The 16,112-nt window shown below is 38.2% G+C and overlaps 1 protein-coding gene across 1 annotated transcript in view; it reads right to left on the bottom strand.

Annotated features, from left to right (window-relative positions):
• The window catches only part of GPM6A (glycoprotein M6A), a 141,818-nt gene that overhangs the window by 13,190 nt on the left and 112,516 nt on the right, over positions 1 to 16,112 (bottom strand). The window contains exons 3-4 of the mRNA XM_009882010.1: positions 15,730 to 15,886; positions 1,040 to 1,193 (exon numbers count right to left, since the gene is read on the bottom strand). Coding sequence (XP_009880312.1) covers positions 1,040 to 1,193; positions 15,730 to 15,886 — 311 coding nt within the window. The remainder of the gene's footprint in view (positions 1 to 1,039; positions 1,194 to 15,729; positions 15,887 to 16,112) is intronic.

Below are 16,112 nucleotides of genomic sequence, written 5' to 3'. Positions count from 1 at the left end.
CTAATAATAGCAAAATAAAAGGTCACAGAAAGAAGAATTAATACTCTTGATGAGATCTGTACAGGTAATTGCTTTCTCAACTCACCTGTCATGCTGGTGGGAAAAAATATAATCAATAAACTGAAAAAAGATACTTTTTTCCCCTTGTGAAAACGATGATGTGACATATTTTGTTTCAGGTTAAGTGAAATATTTAATACGAACCAAACTGTTTCATTCCCATGCAATACGGCATTTTTTATATCTTAAGAAAATTTTAATATATACTGTAATTCTGTATTCATCCAAGGCGACAAAAGAAAGACTCAGGGAACTGCCTGACGAGAGTATGATTACCCAAAGCTCCGTGGGCTGAGAAACCATCGAAGCCAGAACATCTAAATTCAAAGCAGTCTTGGGGTAGAAAGACATTGAATTATCACCACCAACACAAGAATCCTCAGCCTTTTTTAGGATTCGAACCCCCCTTTTGTCCAAATCTCCCATGCCCTCAAAACACGCGCATGTGCGCATCCCCACTCCATTGTAACCTCCGCAGCGCAGGTTCCAGCCCCGCTGGCTCTCCCCGGACCCTTACACTGGTGCTACCTGTATTGTCGCTCTTCATCTAAGTTTTTGCAAGCAACGAATCTTGCCCTGTCCCGGTTCCCTTCTGCGGGGACAGACGATAACCTAGAATCTCACATCACCAAATCGGTGTCCTACCACAAGGTTAAAGAACCATTCTCCAGATAGATGACTACTAAAACTTTTTTAGACAAGTTCCAGCAATTCCACAAGAAGTGACAAAGCAGAAGCCAAATTTGCAGTACTCTGGGAAGATGGGCAATGTTGACTCTAAATGATGCTGATTCAGGACCAGAAATGCATCGCATCTCTAACATACTGCCTTGACGTGTGGGTACAATGGTAGCAAGAGATGCTTAAAAGCTGTTTCAGAAACACTGAAAGAGTTTATTTCAGATACATGGGAGCAAAGCAATGCCATACTTTCTTTCGTGGGGCCTTGCTTTCTATTTAGCGCTCTTTGTTCACGTACCGTACTGGCGAAGATCCAAGCAGAGATTAGCTCCGTCCACTACAGTGGCGTTTCGGCAAATGGTCCACAGGTTGAAGTACATGTAAACAGGCAGAGAAGTGAAAGCTGTAACGCCAAGCCAGGCCAACATAAAGATGTATGTCAGCATAATAAACTGCAGGGAAAGATAGAGGGAAAAACAAAACCAGTGGTAAGTTAGAACTTAACCGATACTCCATTGCAAAAAATGAATGACAGAAAAGTAACAAATGCATTCCTGACCGGTTTTGTCCGTTTCTGTCCTTATTTAAATTATGGTTTTGGTTTGATAATCAACCCGTGATCTGGTCAAAGGGAGTGATGGAACACTAACGTGGTGTTTCTGAAGAACAGGCAGTTCTGCTTCCACCAGCACAAGCTTACTCTGCACTCCTGTCCCCCTCACACCCAGGACTGATGTGCAGCACCACATCTGCAGTACAGACAGCCGCAGGCTTTGGGGAAGCGCTTCTCTCCTCTCCCACCACCGCTACCTCAGAGTTAAGGCAAGATGCCACATGGTTGGGTTTTCCACTATCAATCATGATGCAAAAAATTTGAACTAAATATTTTTTCATTCAAGCTTTGCTTGCTTTTAAAATCTGGGTCGTAATGAAGATGAGTCATTACCCATGGCCGCCACAGAGTCATGGAATGGTTTGGGTTGGAAGGGACCTTAAAGACCACCTAGTTCCAACCCCCCTGCCATGGGCAGGGACACCTCCCACTAGAATCTCACTGCCAAATCCATTTTGTCTTTAACCAATGAGACAATGTATTTGTCCTTTTGTTACTGTATTTAGACATATTTGGGGTCTACACACAGGGAATTCATTATTCAGAACAAACTAGGGTGCTTAATACGAAACGCCTTAAATTACACGCTTTGCAACTTGTGTTCTCCAAAGGTACACATTTTCTTGGTTTTATACTCTTCAGAGTAAAAGAAATTTGCTTGTCGGAGGCACTGAACTCTACTTGCCGTCAGGGCCGGTGGTTATGCCGGCACACTCAGCTTCTGTAACCACGTAAGCACGCCACGTTCCTGCTGTGCTGCCGTCCTCAGAGGACGAGCAGAGACATCCAGCAGCAACAAATTACTTTCTCATTTTATGCTGCGGAAAGGATACGAAGATGCTACACGGTTAAACGCAGAAGATAAGTCAGCCTCTAGATGTTGAATCCAAATAGCCCCAAGATTTGACGGCTTCAGAAATGCTGATGAATCTAAACACGCTGCTGAAACAAAACAATTCCGGCACACTAACATTTTTCTAGCTGCTTACCACAGAGAAACACTGATGCTGAGAATAAGAAGGAAGAGCTATTTTTGAAAGCCGAATAAGCTGGTCCACAATCTGCTTAGAATTAAACCTTAAAGAGTAAGTAAGGGGAAAATGGAAGACATTTTCCAGTGCTTTTTTAATGTAAGACCTCTCACACCAGGTGATCAAGGAAAAAGCCTAATGAAAATACAGATTTTAGTTATGGGAATCAAATAAGGTCAGAGTCAAAAGGGATGTAAATGGTAGTAAAAATTTTTAGAGGGGTGGCTTATCCTCGGGGACCTGATCAGAAAAAGCAACCCAAAACAACAAAGGGTTTGAATTTTAGGTGAAGTACTTTTATTAGCTTGAAGTTATGGGATGGACATTCTCCAGTAATATTAAAGAGACCTTAATTTGATTTACTTTAACTCACTTCCAAAGAATATTAAATAAAAGCCATTTTAATTCTGAGGAAGTGTATTTACATGGGGATTTAATGTAGTTTAATTAATCCAGTTTAAAATTCAATTCAGATTAATTTTCCTGAATGTCCCTAGGTAGATGAGACTTTCAGCAGTAGTTTGAAAAGCTGGAGAATTTATAGCATTAAAAATAATTATCAGAAGGATGCAGGAAAGTAAAAGATAAAGTGGAACAAAGAATAGAAGTATTCTGTTTAATACCTTGGATATCTGCTTTCTATCCTTTTCTTTATTTAATACTCAACACTTCAGCTTTACCTGCCAGTTTGTGAGCTCTGAACCATTTTAACTTTTCCCTTAACATCCAACTGGTTTAAAAGGAAAACTGATGTATCTAATTTATGTTTGAAAATTTTTGAAAATGTCTTCAAGCAGATAATGGCTGTCTTCCTTTCCAACTCTTCCCAAAATGACACTCACTAGACAAGCAACTGATAAAATACAGAAAGTGACAGCAAAGTCTATAGTAAATAGACACCCTTGAATGTTACAGTAGACTTTTCTGTGTGTCAGTTGCTTTATATAATGGAAATTCCATTCCATCTATTGCAGAGAAAATAGTCAATACAGTAAATACTGTTCTGTACACAGTCCTATTTTTTTTCATTACTGCTCCTTTATTGTTTTCTTTTTCTTTCTCTCCGTATTACAGTGTTAAAGTTCATGAGACAACATCTGGTTCAACCCCAGGCACTCATTTACAAATAATTACTTGGAAAATTACTTGAAAATGTAGATTCACTTCAGGGCTATGAATTCCCAACTAAAATGCTATGTCTGATCTTAATTTATTCTCAAGCTGAGGAGTTGTACTCAATTTTTCTAAAGCAGGAGCAAGAAATAAGAAAGAAGGCTCTCTGTGTGTTCTCAGAACAGCCTTTAAATTCTCAGATTACTATATTCTGGATGTACTTTAAGAGTAAAACCAGCCTCCTAGCTGATATTCTATGAGTTTGCCAAAACCAGGTAAGGCTGAGGCCTTATTTTTGAGCCACCTTCTAGAACTCCTGAACTAAAGAATGTTTAATAAATTTAGTACATCTCTCCGTGTAGTACATGCATAATAATTTAATGGAGAACTAAATCTTTTATATTAGTTACATTACTGAACCGTAGTAACTGGTTTTAAGGCTGGGCTCCACACAGATTTGGGAATCTTCCTATTCTGCGATTACCCCCAAATGGAGGAAAAAGATCAGCCTTACTATGAACACTACAATTCCGATTTAATATCTTTTGATTTTCTGATCTGTAGTGGAGATGAAATTCTCTGTAGCCTTGCTTACTTGAGAAGCTTGCTTAAAAATCTGTACTGAGGTAATACAAAGCGTTGGTATAGCAAAGAGAGAGGGGAAAAAAAACGAGTTTATTAGCCTCTAAAATAATCTGCCCTGGGCACAGAATAAGAGCAGAAGAAATCTGACAGATGATAGCTGCCGGGAGTCACAAGAGCTGCCCTCTTAGAGAGAATTGCCTGCTTGTTTATGGAAGGCATTCTCTTTTAAAAACATGAATCTGGTTGAGTATCTCAGAAAAAGTGAATCAAATGCTGATTTCATTTTAAAAACATATTTTAGAAAAGAAAGAACTTCATTCTTCCCCTTTCAGTCACTTCACTGAAGAGCCAGAGGCCAATGATATGCCCAAATTCATGTCCTAACACCGAGAAGACAGGCGGGAAAATAGAGAAATTACATTTGCTTCATGTGAAAATAACTAAAATGCAAAAATTCATGTTAAACCACTTGGTAGCTATGAGTTATCCCTGGAAACTTCTATCAGTGGTACCAGTGAAGCAAACCACAAAAATGTGGTCCCGGCAATAAAACACTTCATGCTGTAGGAGCAGTAAAAAGCAAAAGGTAAACCTTGCACAAGTTATTAGTTTCTAGCAATGGGAGGTGTTAGCTTATAAATTCTTGTTATAATAGAATGACATTGTGAATTATTTTTTTTTAAAACCACAGGTGAAGGACTAAAGTATTTTTTTTAGATCATTTTCTCTGCTATTACAATCTTCCCTCTCTGCTCTAGAGACCTTACATGAAATGCTTAAGGAGCCTGTTCACTCCAGGAATTAAATTTAGAACTCAATCTCCTGAGATTCAAAGGGATCTTTCTCCTTTGAAGTAGCATTCTGCTACGTGACAAGCCAAAGATTCATGAAATAGCAGTACAGCATCTTAAAGAGGCATCACAGTTCGTTCTTTGGTATGTTATGTATTGCGTTGGTAGTGAAAATTGCTTTCTCTGATCAGTTCAGTTTTCACTGTAAGAAGCCAAACACAAACCCGAAACAAACCATAGGTGACAGTGAAAGTCATCTACCAAATCATGAAGATAGAAGTTCACTAATCAATATTCAGTTCGCATTGGGAAAGAATAGCTCAGGTAAATAATTATTTGAACAAAACAAATCTTTAACTTTCATAGTGGTTAATTTCTTGTATCAACCCCATGGCTGGTAAAGTCCTCTTGCTGGATTTCATACGCTTTTCATTGCCAGCCATGGCTTTCCTGAATTTTACGTTATTAAAGCAAGCAAATCATCAACACTTCTGGAAAGATTTTTTTATATAATCTGTTGTGCAGATAAATATCGGGAAGTAGAGATTCCAGAGCATGTTCTAAAATGGTGTGTATACAGCTGGTGGTCATAGCTGGTTGAAATCCTCCTTCCACTCAAAACGTTACCCAAATCTATCTATTTTAATAAGATCAAGATTTCAGTTACCGCTTTCTTTTTAAAATTTATGGGTACTTGTCCCATGAAAAGCACATTCATTAAATTTCAAACACTGTTCTTCTTTTAGTTTTGTTGTAAATATTTTAATACCCCTGAAGAAACATTGTATGACTGCTTCAGTGACCCTGGGGACAGAGACAGGGAAATCATATCTAAAAGGTACTGCTACTGCAGAGATGGATTGAAATGGAAGCAAAGTACACTCCAGTTGTTTTATTGAATGAGGACACTGCTGCTTACTACCAAAAAAATAAATAAATGTAGAAACATAGCAAGAAGTTCAGAAGTGCCTGAACGAAACTTAAGTCTGGAAACCTCATGTTGCCGGGTAATTTTATCTTTGTTCCAAACCACTCAGTACTTACACAGACACTTCCTTTGAATGTGGTCATCTATTTATTTTATATGAACTCCGTGACATGAGCTTTTAACCCAGGGAGTTGTAAGATGACGTACGTACACTCTGCTGCATTAACATCTTATCTAGATTTATTACCCTATGACACACACACAAAACTTCACTGTCTACTCTCAGCTTGATGATCTAAGAGGTTCCTTCCACACCTCTTCGCAGGCTCAGAAATTTTACCAGAGATCAAGACTGCATCTACAGAGATCACATACCTCCATCCTGCCAAAAGCCTCCTATGCTGCCCTGGGAAAGCCTGCCAGTGCAGAACATCACCTGAACATGACACCAGGAGGGGCCTGGCTGTCTCTCACTGGAATAACTGGGAGGCACCGGCCCTCCGCAGTGCGTTGTGTAGTCCTGGTTTCCAACCGCGCAGCAGAACAAAACCTTGTGTGTTAACCGATGGCAACTCAGAAGCACGAACAGGAAGATTTTTTCAATTTCTTCCTGAATTGCCCCGTCTCTCTAACGTCACATTCACATTCAATCTCCTATAGATTTGATTTCAATACTAATAAGAACATATCTAGCTTTAGCGATTTGCCCAGCTTTAAATTCATAAATTATCTTTGGCTTTCAAGGCTTCTGCCTCCGTCTCGTCCCTTTTTCCTAGGAGAAATTCCTCCGAGTTAATGATACTGTCTCCTTACCTGGTGCACATTCTGCATAAACACATTTACATACTCTTTTTATCCATTGCAGCCACCACATATTTTCTCAAATGCTGAACTTTGTGAAGTTGTACTGAGAGTGCATAGTTCTTCCTGCAGTTTACAAGAAGTCAGTAGTGTTCCTACCTCAGACCTATTGTTTATTTGCATGTTTTCTGTAATGCAAGGTTCTGTCTACCACCTTAGATCTATAGTCCAGACCCAGTAACCTCCTTTGATCAATGCATTTTTAGAAAAGATTAGTGTAAATATTAGGTCTTTTGTTCCTGCTCACAATCTGTATTCTTACCCTATAGCTTCTTAGTTCTTTTTACTTTTGGAAGGTTCAGAATTCATCCCACAGAATTTTGCAATTTTTGTACTTTTAAAGAAGAATCTCTACATAAGTACTTCAACCTCTTCCCAATGTTTTTTGCAAGAGCATCTTCAATGTATAGTTCCCCATATGCAAATACTGGAGAATGGAAAACTTGCTGACATCCTCTGGGAAGGATTTTAACATTGCAGAAGCTAAAACAGTCTTTGCTGCTGAATTAAAAATGTTAGCCTATCTAGAACCAGCAATACTATTCTTATTTATTTAAATCTAAATAAATGTCGTGGCCTCAAACAAGGACAATAACCATAAAGTCTTCTTAAGTGGTCAAATGAGAAATCGAAAAAATTATACAAAGGTCTTTAAACTCATTGATATATCCACGCTTTAATATGTTACAGATGATCTTTTGCCACCCTAGTCAACCTCTCTTGGTATTCATATCCTCTTCTTACATGCTGTATAAAATCTAAATACGTTTAAGAAGGAGCGTTAAGTACCTCACAACCAAATGGCCTCTACCATTCTCGTGTCCGTGCTAAATGGCACCTCCTACATTTGTGCCTCATTCCTGAATAGAAGTAAGAGTTGAAGCAAAAGTATTTCAACTTATCTCATTTTCCATATAATGCTGCTGGAAGAAAGAAAATGATGTTCTGATACTACCTCTAAATGCGCTATATATCACAGAAAATACATGCACACAAAGTCTTTTCTGCTTGGTCTAAAATGTCGCACTCATTGCTAACAATCACTTGTTGGACATTTATTATTGCCTCTACAAAACATGTTCATCCTATCTCTGACATGTTATATTCCCAGGCACAGCTCCAAGAGTCTTGTTGAAACATGGATACATTTCACGCCATCCTATTTGCTGTCATGTGCTTGATTCTTCTTGGCTTGCATTCAAGTCAACTGCTTCAAGAGGCAAGAAAAAAAGGAGCCAATATTGGTCCAAATTTCTCTTTATAGTGGGACAGACTTCTCAGGTTTCCCTAATTGCAATTTGTCCATTAGCTAAATACCAGATAATGTGACATTCCTTAGATTGTTAAAGCCTATTACCAGAAAAATAAATCCCTGAAATTTTAAATTTTGAAGCATCGTTTTATGGAACTGCTTTGTTTGGGGTATTTTTTTTTTTTGTAAATGTTTTTCTTCTGCAGACATTTGAGATGGATGTAAAACTGATTTTGACAAAATTAAAAGCAATTCTTACTGTTATTTTCTGCTTTTCAGCTGCACATATTTTTTTCTTAAATTTCCTTTAAATGTGTATTTCAAGGTTGAAATATTCTACGCATGAGGTCTATTGCTTTGTAACTATTTAGATGCCTATAAAAAGCTTGTTTACTTTCTGAGGTACTCTGAATTGATTTACTGGTAGCAGAGGGGGAGGAGATTTCCACAGCTGTATCAGAAATGCAAAAAGAAGGTTCTCTGACAAATTGATTCATTTTTTGAACCTTTGCTTTGTAAACAAATCCATTCACTATCAGAACATACTCAGTGCGACGAAGATGGCTTTGCATTGATGCAAGACTAGGTTTTCCCTGAAGATTATAAAAGAGTCTTTTCGGTACTTCCTTATGAACTGATTATACTAATTTTTTTTATTAGTTATTTCTGAATCTTTTTTAGAATGTTGATGGGTTTTTAGCATACTGCTGCTTAAAGCTGTTAGCGTTAGTTATTTTATATGACCTCCAGACAAGACTATAATTTTTGTAGTCCAACAGGCTTCTGAAGTCCTACAGAGAGCATTGGATCTTATCTGCTATTTAACAGCAGCAGAATTTTGTAATCTTCCAGATAGGAATTACTTTTTCTAAAAACGTACATGCTTATATTTTCACATTCTCAAGGTTTTCCTCCTCCTTTTGTTTTTCTTTTTGGTGGTGTTTCTAACACCTCGATGTACTCTCCGGGAATACAGCTAAACTATTGGGTTTGTATTTAGATGTGAATACAGATAAATACTCTGGTTTAAAAACTGTGGGTTTTTTTTTTTAAAAAAAAAAAAAAAAAGAGTAGATATCTTCATTAAATACTGCTCTTTCATGTGTTCATGCCACATAAATATTCAATTCAAAGACATAAAATCTGAAAAGCAATCAGTTCTATCATGACCCACTCCCTGCCAACGTAGGCAGGTCCTAGTAGTGAATTTTCCTGGTATTTTGCTTCCAAATTGCTGATAATCTATTTATAAAAAAAACCTGATCCCTACTTTAATGGTTTTCAGTGATGACAAGTGTTCTATACACAGCAAAAGCTAACACTCAGCTGGGAAAAGACTGCGCCATACAGATTGTTTACATTTTTCGCATTGCCAAGACTGTGATTTTTGTTCGAGAAGTTTGCACGGTCTATACTTGGGAACAGGAAAGTGAAGCTTAAACTAGAAAGCAGAAAGAAGACTCATAACTTCTCTAAACAGATGCGTCACTCAAACTGAATGCTTGGCTCTCAAAAATAAGAGCATGTGTTCATTCCTGATTTTTCTTAAGGGGGTTTGAGAAGCCTATGAGAGAATCAAGGGGTACAGACTCCCTTTCTCCTTTGCTGTCTTGCCAAGCAGTGAAAGCCAATAACATGGATTTTAATCAGCCAGGGGATGCTAAAAATGTTCAAGCTTTTCACCTGAAAGAAGTATTGACAAAAATACTCTGGTTTGCTAAGTGTAACCAGCTAAACTTGAATGCTAATCATCACGCGTGAAGAAAAGGATACAAGCAGTGAGGTGAAAAATTTACAAGTTTCCCTCCTTCCTGGGCACGCAATACCAAAAAACATTTACAATAGTAACTATGAATTTATAAGGCATCAATAGGAAGATGCAGTTGATACGAAAAAGAAAAAAGCTGTATACGGTTTCTGTGGATTTGGGGGGTAGCAACTTCAAGTGGGCGAACTGAAAAAAACAAGCAGGCTAGAAACCATTGGGACTGGGTAAAAGACACATCTTTGATCATAAAACTGTGAGTTTATGATAATGCCATTGACTTTCAGAGGTTTAAATAACTATAAAAAGAGTAAGGTGTCTAGATGCAGTGAAAAAGAATAAGGCAGCCAGGTGAGAACAAGGTCCAGGGAAAACTGTGATCATCTGATGAAGCGTTCAAGTTAAAACTGAGAAGGATTACCTGAACCTGGGGGAAATAAAGCTATCACCTTGAACGATTTGTGGTGGTTCATAATAGAAAGGTAAAGCCCGTGGAGAAAGCGTAACGGCTCCCAGAGTCGAGCATACTTTGGAGATGTATGACAGCACACTGTCAGAAAACAGTTTCGTTAAAAAAATCTGCTTATTCACTGAGCTTACATGCCAAGGAAAAATTCTGTCCTCGATGTGAAAGACACACTTACGGCACAATCTGAAGCAAAAACATTTTGTCCAGTTTATCAGCAGCACTACAAATTCTGTCAGTGAGCAGCAAGCCCGAGAGAAGCTGAGAAGCTGCTGGCGAGGCACATCACAATGTCTGGCACACTCCGCTATTAAAGGAAGCAATGAACACTGCAGTCAACAAAAGGGCTGTGTATAAAACACATGGCAAGTTATGTGAGGAGTGATCAGACGAAAGAATGATTTTGTAAGTGTGATATCCCTGAGCGAGAAAATCTGGAAGTCTAAAATAAAGAAAAACAAAACAACCCGGCCAGATTACAGAAAGAAGACAGATCAAAAGTGCAGTCAGCATCTAGAAATAGAAAACAAAACAGTTTCCAAGCCGCCTGCAGAAGATTTCTAACAGTATCGCAAAGAGAGGGGGAAAAAAAAGTAATGACTTCCATTCTTCTTTCTTTTGAAGAAACTGTATGTATACTAACTAAGTAGTTGCGAGAGTAATGGCATAAAGATGAGGGATTCCCTTAACGCCCCCAGTGAGTTCTGAAGCATTGCAAGCCCTCGTCTTGTCCTTCCTATTTCAAGAAGGGGCACAGAAGATTACAAGGAACCCAGTCCTCTAAAAAGATTCCAACACAGGTCTAGTATCCAGAGATAAGATGACTTCCAGAAACCTGTACAATGATTAATATGTTTTATTTTATTTGCTAACTCCAGCAGTGGTTAGATAGCAAATGTTATCCACCCAAACGCCAGTTAAAGGGGCCGAGCAGGATACATCCTACTAAATGTAGATACTTGGCTGGAGTGCTTAATGTAAAAGAACCAACTTAAGAGACTTGAGGGTTATTCTCTTTGCAGAAAAATTCAGCTCATCTGAGAAAGTCTCGCTAACCCTCTCTCTCCTTTAACTCCTGAAGGAGCTCTTCTCTCGACAACCTTAGCGACATTCCTAGTTAGGTGGGACATATCTGTGTCGCAATATATTCTCGCTGAAATTAACTTCTGCACCAGCTTCTGGGTCATTTGCGGCAATAATCCACGATTCTCGTTTTTAATTGTGTGGTCTGAAAGGTCGGACCCCCATACGAATCTCCCCCATTTCCCACATCAGTGTCTGAAACCACTGATGGCATTCGCTACTTAACATTCACCGGGACAAGAGTTTTGGTAGATATTTTCCTTATTTAAGATTGGATTAAGAGATCCTAAACCCATAAGTCCATCTGCTGTCTTGCAGAGAAGGTTCTTTACTTCTCATAAATGAAGCAGCAGTGGTATGAAGCATCCTGTGCTCCTCAGAGGCAGCAGTAGCCCATCAGGAGGAAGACCCCTCTGTCAGCTCAGCATTTTGCCACCGGAATATCCAGACAGGGTATCTGATTTTCAGAAAGGAGAGCTTCGTTTCTAGCATTGAGAAGTGATGCATCTCTTCTGGGTGGGAGAGCCAGCTGAGCCGGCACTGAACTCCGGTCCTCCTGTTACACAAAGAACCAAAGGTCAACACGACGCAGTTTCACCGCCTCGAGAAGAACTGGTCTGGTAGGGGCAAGATGCAGTGACAAGTTCACCTCTCTTACAGATGGTTTTTCAAAGCATTTGCAAAGCTTCCGTGGTTTTTCTTGCAAAATAAAACCTGGGAACAGTTTGGAAAGTTCAAGTTTTAGTTTAAGCACTCAAGCAGCACGGGTCAAATAGCACTTAGGCATTCAGGTAGCCAAAATAATTTTCAAAGGCAGAAAAATCCCTTTCACCCATTAAAATAAAAGGTTCCTAAATACTAAAGATATAGAAGATATAATAGTCAATGCAACTTAGAATATAAAACATCTTCCTCTACAGCCTTAACATGTTTCTTGTAAAAGGTGAGGTACAAAGAAATATAAATACAACTTCCAGGATGAAATCTTTATCCAACGTTTTCTGATGAAATAAAAAGAACTGCTTTCCCATTTCATGGCATAGAATTTTCATAAGAGTGAAACTTTTCAAGGAAAAAAAAGCCTCATTTGTGTTTCCTTCTTCATTTTCTTATTGACTCTGTAAGCAGACCTTCTCAAACGAGGTGTAAATGAGGCTCTCCATGATGGAGCGAGCTGACGATAAATAGGAAGGGTATTAAATCGCAAATATACAACTAGTGTCACAGTTGGCTTCGGGCCTGTCCCCCGTTCTTCACTGATCACGCTGCAGCACAATTATATATAACTGTTTATTTAATTCTCTAAAAGCACGTTCGGGCATTGAAAAATGAAGACGAAAAACACGTCCCCGAATGTGACTGGCATTGTTCTACCGCTTTTGTTTTACTTTTCACAGCAAATTAATTCGGAAAACGCTGCCAAGGAGCCTCTTCACGGGCACTTTCACAGGCCCTCTCCCACCCGAGAGGCAACGCCGCCCCGCAGCACCCACACCACTCTCCTGCGAAGCCTCTGGACGCTCACACAGCCTGATTAATCAGCTATACAATCACTGGAAAGGTTCTGTTGAGCTATTTCTTTTTTTTCCATTACTTCAGGCGAAAACCATTCCGTTTGCCCGTGTGGGGCTAGAAAGGGAGTTGGGCAGGGAGAGGGAGGGGGGTGAGGGAGGGCACATGAAAAGTTTCTGTAGACGTTGGCTTTCTTTCTTAAAAGCCTGCTTTTCAAGGAGTATTTTGATAAGAAAGAAAAAAAAAAAACACCAAAAAAACCCACAAACATTACTTTGCAGATTTCCAGTGAGAAATATCGCTTGTCCATACCAAGTTAAGTCAGCTTTTCCTCCTTGAAATTTTTTGTTGATTTTTTTTCCCTCCATTTTCCAGGCTTAGTCACAGCCATAATAAATACGCACATGCAAAATATTAATGAGAAGTAATTGGTGTCAATGGTAAAGCAGAAGGACCTCATTTTCAGACTTTAACATACTAAACTGGTATTTGGAAAGACATCAGTGAATTTGATGTGAAATCTCAGTCACAACTGGATTTTTACAAAGGTTTTTTTGGTGTGGAGCCACTTTTGTCATTTTAATTCTTCAAAACAACAAATATGCTGTGTGTAATTTTCTCTTAGTATTAAGGTATTGCTAAAAGAAACCCACTGTTTACTCTTTGACAGTTTAGATTTTGATATTTACAAAATTACTATCTTGAAATTTTTTAGAAGGAAGCTTTCTTGCAACGTGTAGTATCTGCCAATCCTCTTCAATAGCATTTTCTCATTTTGGCAACTGTACATAACAAAATTTACTACAGCAAATTTGCATAGCAATAGAACAATCTGGGCTCGGCACACAAGGATACTGATTAGGTTTGATTTACCTCTCCAGTCATCTTTTTCTTCTTCTTAGAACTTATTTCTTCACATTATTGCAAGATTCAAGGAACTGAATACATTATAAACATATCACTGCTGGACTGGAATATTTTCTAATTCCAAATGTGTTCTTTTAAATGTAAACTGTTATTTGTTCCTTAAGGGTTTTAAATACGAGATAATGAAAATAAACCTAGTCAAAAACGGTCTTGAGTTTCAATTGACAAAAATGCTATATGTACTGTTTTACTCTCAAACCTTTAGAGCACAGAAGCAAAAGCCACAATAATAACCCAAAATAGCTCCAGACATTTGTATAGCAATCTTACTGATATATCATCAGAATAAGACAAGCAATAAAAGTGAGGATTTTTTTCTTTTCCAGGGAAAAGAAAAAACTTCCACTAACTTCAAGAATAATAACAACGATGTATTTAACTCAAAATAATCGATGGCTTATTTTAATTGTGATCATAAACAGTATACAGCCTTAACCTTAGCGGCACAACGTGAACCCCAAGGGTTCTTAAAGTGAAACACAAATAATACAAATTACTGATGAGGAAAGAAAAACACTGAAGGAATCCATTTAACGATTCCTTAATAACAACAGTGATATTAACCACAGAATAGCTGTTTAACTGTTCATTTCTTCTAGACACGTACTACAGAATTACAGTTTATACTGCAAGGGCACGAAAACTGTGAGAGGATGCAGTGCTGCTCTGATGCAGGACTGAGGACAGGCATTTGTGGGAGCTGTGAAGAAAAAAAATAACGTTCTGAAGAATTTGCTGCTCTGTACAGAATTTGAACTAGTTTAGTAGGTTCTCAGTGAATATGGATTAGAGATTTCTTTCCAGGAGATGAAAGCAGTGCTGGTATAAGCAACGGTTGCTCTTTATTTAAAATGTTCCCAGTCTTTATTTATATATTCATTTAAAGGCTTTAAAACAATACCTAGTCAAAGTGCCAAAATCATATAATGACATTTGACAGGAACAAAAGAAAAAACAAGATGAAAAAGCAGCATTACTGTGGAGCATGTTACATCTACATAGGGATGGCATACACACCTTATTGCCCAATTTCCAATGCGTTCATTAACTGTCTTCAGTTTAACCCTAAACGTCAGGATATCCAAAATACTAGTTTTGATAGTCTTTAGAATGGCTGGAAGATACTCTCCATTGCCTATATTTGTTCCTAGTCTGTATTGCAGTTTAATAAATGTTGACATTTGTCAGAGGGTACAATGGGAAACCCTCGCTGACTATTATTTTATATGTCAGTTATTGTAAATATACTATAACATTAGGTGTACCTTAACACACAGATCTACCTGGCTGTATTTAATCATTTATTTTTCATTAGAAAATATGATTGTTGATACTGATGGTGTCTGCAGAACTCTCCAACTCCAACAGCGACCAAGTGTCCAGAAAAGTCAAATACCAAAAAAGTTAGTTACTTACCTGATACTGAACAGCGATGTTAAAATAATCGCAGTTCAAACGGTCAGCAATTTTAGTACAAGAAACCTCCATTTAAGTCCCAGTACAAATCAGCATTTTTGGAATCTAGGACTCCCAGGATCAGCATTTTTTGAATCTAGGATTCCCAGGGTCATAAATGAATGGTCTCTCCAAATCAGAGATAACATCGGAGTAAATAATGGGCTGTTTGCCATTTAAAAACAAAACAAAAGCTGATGACAGGTCTCAGCTTGTCCCAAAGAGGAGCAGGCAAGATTTCTAAAATAACAGTGAAAATATTACTAGGAAAAATATTTCTTGCCCAGCACCACTGAAGGTATTACACAATTTTAGTCCTGTCCCAAACAGCTTATGTTGCTGAGAATAAGCTTTCCCATTCAACCAGTGGAATTGATTGCTCCTAAGTAGGAAGAGTTACTTAGTGATTAATATATACATAGGATATATAATATAAAGAACATTTCTACCAGTCTATTCTCTTTTGCTATAATTTTTAACCGCTAAACTGAAGTATCAGAAAATATTAAAGAAACAAAAAAACAAACCCCAAACATCACAAGGCACTACAAACGTACAAAACGCGTTGGGATTGTCGTAAGTACAAAAGCTTTCTTAACCACTTACCCAGGCACTGACACATCTGCCGCAAGTGGTGATTTTGAAATCCCCGTAGAGATCCTTGATGGCACCAGTTGTAAAGAATCCCTCCACCATCAGCAAAATGCCGTATACAAAGAAAGCAGCTGCTACGCCATATATCACATACTTGAAGATGTCAATCCTGTATAGGAACAGCAAAAATTATTTATCTGCATAAATATTTAAAGCTGACTCTGGAATTTCCGGGTGAGATAATCAGACCCACTAAGTTTCTGCACTGGAGTCAGCTTAAGTGCTGATGTGCTACAATGGCAGCTGAAGCTGAGGACAGGAGTGAACCTTGGAATAAAACAGCATCGATGCCAGAAACAGTGGGCCTTTTATTTTAATAAAATGTAAAAATGGAT

The sequence above is a fragment of the Charadrius vociferus genome, unplaced genomic scaffold (genome assembly GCF_000708025.1).
Source record: "Charadrius vociferus isolate BGI_N301 unplaced genomic scaffold, ASM70802v2 scaffold141, whole genome shotgun sequence".
NCBI lineage: Eukaryota > Metazoa > Chordata > Aves > Charadriiformes > Charadriidae > Charadrius > Charadrius vociferus.
The sequence above is the reverse complement of the archived record's forward strand: the minus strand, read 5'-3'. Positions and strand labels throughout refer to the sequence as shown.